The 2,809-nt window shown below is 50.6% G+C and overlaps 1 protein-coding gene across 1 annotated transcript in view; it reads left to right on the top strand.

Moving 5' to 3' along the window:
• The window catches only part of SLC7A3 (solute carrier family 7 member 3), a 5,514-nt gene extending 3,070 nt beyond the window's left edge, over window positions 1-2,444 (top strand). Inside the window, exons 7-12 of the mRNA XM_077772390.1 lie at window positions 355-549; window positions 664-766; window positions 997-1,154; window positions 1,339-1,505; window positions 1,853-1,961; window positions 2,099-2,444. Coding sequence (XP_077628516.1) covers window positions 355-549; window positions 664-766; window positions 997-1,154; window positions 1,339-1,505; window positions 1,853-1,961; window positions 2,099-2,229 — 863 coding nt within the window. The 3' untranslated portion in view covers window positions 2,230-2,444. The remainder of the gene's footprint in view (window positions 1-354; window positions 550-663; window positions 767-996; window positions 1,155-1,338; window positions 1,506-1,852; window positions 1,962-2,098) is intronic.
• The last annotated feature ends 365 nt before the right edge of the window (window positions 2,445-2,809 follow it).

Raw genomic sequence — 2,809 nt, forward strand, 5'->3', positions numbered from 1 at the left:
GTTCTCCTCTGCGGTCAGAGTAACGTAGGCTTTAGCATTTGGTACCTAAGAATAACCCTTATTTTTTTTTTTTTAATGTTTTTATTTATTCCTGAGAGAGAGCGAGAGAGAGAGAGAGACAGCGTGAGCAGAGGAGGGACAGAGAGAGAGAGGGAGACACAGAATCTGAAGCAGGCTCCAGGTTTTAAGTTAGCTGTCAGCATAGAGCCCGACGCGGGCCCTCGAACCCACGAACCGTGAGATCATGACCTGAGCCGAAGTCGGACACTTAACCCACTGAGCCACCCAGGCGCCCCAAGAATAACCCTTAAAAGGGCTGTGAGGAGAAGATGGAGACTCCTTAACCCCACAGGCTCTGGGGACAGAGATCGCAGTCACCTCACGCCACTCTGGGCATTTCTCTCTCCAGTCTCTTGGGCTCTATGTTCCCCATGCCTCGGGTGATCTATGCGATGGCAGAGGACGGCCTCCTGTTCCGTGTCCTTGCCAAGATCCACAGCAGCACACACACCCCCATCGTGGCCACGGTGGTCTCTGGCATTGTTGCAGGTAAAGCGGTCGTCTCTGCCTCTGCCCTTCTGCCCTTCCCCTAGCAGTGTGACCGATTCCCTTAACTTTGCTCCTCGCTTCCCTCACGTCTTGCTTTCTGCCCATCGATTCCAGCATTCATGGCATTCCTCTTTGAGCTCACTGATCTTGTGGACCTTATGTCAATTGGGACCCTGCTTGCTTACTCCCTGGTGGCTGTTTGTGTCCTCATCCTCAGGTGAGACTCCCTCTGTGAGCTAGGATTTGGGGTTTTGTTCTTGGATGAGGAGTGATGGGGATCTGTTTCTCCCTCCTCCTTCCTCTGCCTTCGTTATCCTGACTCTCCTGGAGGAATATATCTCTCCCTCCCCGCCAAAAGGAGCTTCCGTGGGAGCCTCAGCTGCCTGCGAGAAGATGTTCAAGTGGTTAAGGGCTGTTCCTGACACTGCCTCCTTCCTCTTGCCTCAGGTATCAGTCTGAGGTGAAGAATGAGGAGGATGAGGTGGAGCTGCAGGAGAAGACAGTTGAAGCCGAGAAGCTGACCCTACGGGGGCTATTTTGTCCACTCAACTCCGACCCCACTCCACTCTCTGGCCAAGTTGTCTATGTTTGCTCCTCGTTGGTTGGTGAGCGATGGAAGTTTGTTCTGGGGTGGCTTTGAGGTCAGCATGCTGTGGGGAGAGAGTGTGTGGCATTTGGTGGCTGAGGACATCCTAGAGAGGGTGACCCGCCTTGGAATGGGGTGGCCTGATGTCTTCACATGTTGGTCTCAAGAGTTGGTTTCCATGTTTCTCAACTTGACCCTTGAAGCTCTGCTGCTGACTCTTCTTTGCCTGGTGCTGACCAAGTGGCCCTTTCCATTGCTTTCTGGAGACCCAGTGTGGACTGCAGTGGTCGTGCTGCTCCTGGTGCTCATTACTGGGATCACGGGGGTCATCTGGAGACAGCCACAGAGCTCTACTCCCCTTCACTTTAAGGTAAATGACCTCTTTCTTTCCACCTACCAACCCATCTCAGGAGACTAGGCTCCAGATGCCTTGTGATCTGGTAGGGTTTGTAAATGTTCTTTAATTGGACAAGAAAGGAAAGACATAGGAGATACCCAGGCCAGTGACTTGTTCTCTCACCCTCCATATTTCCTTTCCAGTTCTGTTTCCCCAAACTGTATTCTTGGAGTCCTGTATGAGGTCCGTTCAGTGAGTGGGCAATGAAATACAGACTATGAGTAGGAGTTGGACCCTCCCTTTCCTGGCCCAAGTAGCTTAGGGATCTCTTTCTAGGTCACCTCGTGGTATCTACAAAGGAGATGTTGCTTTGTTCCCAGGTACCTGCTTTGCCTCTCCTCCCACTAGTGAGCATCTTTGTGAATGTTTACCTTATGATGCAGATGACAGCCGGCACCTGGGCCCGATTTGGGGTCTGGATGCTGATTGGTAGGTATCCGCTTGGGAAGGGTAGTCCTCATGGGCATCCTATCCCAATGCTTTTTCCTCTTGGTCTCAAGTCGGGGGACCTATTGAGCCCTTACAGGTCACTATTTCCCTGCTTCACACCTACCTTTCCCCGCTAGGGTTTGCCATCTACTTCGGCTATGGGATCCAGCACAGCCTGGAAGAGGTTAAGAGTGACCAACCCCCACTCAAGTCTAGGGCCAAAACTGTAGACCTTGATCTCAGCAGTGCCTGTACACATTCGATTTGACATCATCATACCTGAACGCTGTCTGGTCCCCCTGCACAATAATGGAGAGTGTACTCTTGAGCACGTGGGAAGCTAGGCCTCCCAGGTGATGTTGGTGGTGGGGGAACACTGGCAGAGCTCTGTATTTATCGTGGAGAGAAAGATATATCTTTGCTGTGTCTCGTCTTTTCTTTTTTTTTACCCGTCTACTTCTCAATTGTGTCTGTAGCTGCGTACTGGCATTTACAAAATTATTAAAGGAAACTAGAAAAAGAAACTATGTCTTGTTCTTTGCTTGTTAGAGATACTGTGGAGCCCCTTTCTGTGTGGAGAGCTTCAGATGAGTGTCCTATGTTTGCTGCAGTCACCACAAAAGTATCTGTTGTGCCTGCGTGTGTGTGTGTGTTTCTTGTTGGCTCAGGGTTTGAGGATGGTGGTGTGACCACTTGTCAAGTCTAGTCACATTCAAAGGAACGATCTTGAGATAGGTTTCCCTCTTGCTGTACTAAAGGTTAGATTCTGAATAAGTAGGACAGCAACACTTGTCTTTGGGATTTGGGGGTGGACTCTGATCTCAACGCTGGCATTGGTTGGGACCTAC

The sequence above is a fragment of the Crocuta crocuta genome, unplaced genomic scaffold, assembly GCF_008692635.1.
Source record: "Crocuta crocuta isolate KB4526 unplaced genomic scaffold, BGI_CrCroc_1.0 scaffold1270, whole genome shotgun sequence".
In the NCBI taxonomy this organism is placed as follows: domain Eukaryota; kingdom Metazoa; phylum Chordata; class Mammalia; order Carnivora; family Hyaenidae; genus Crocuta; species Crocuta crocuta.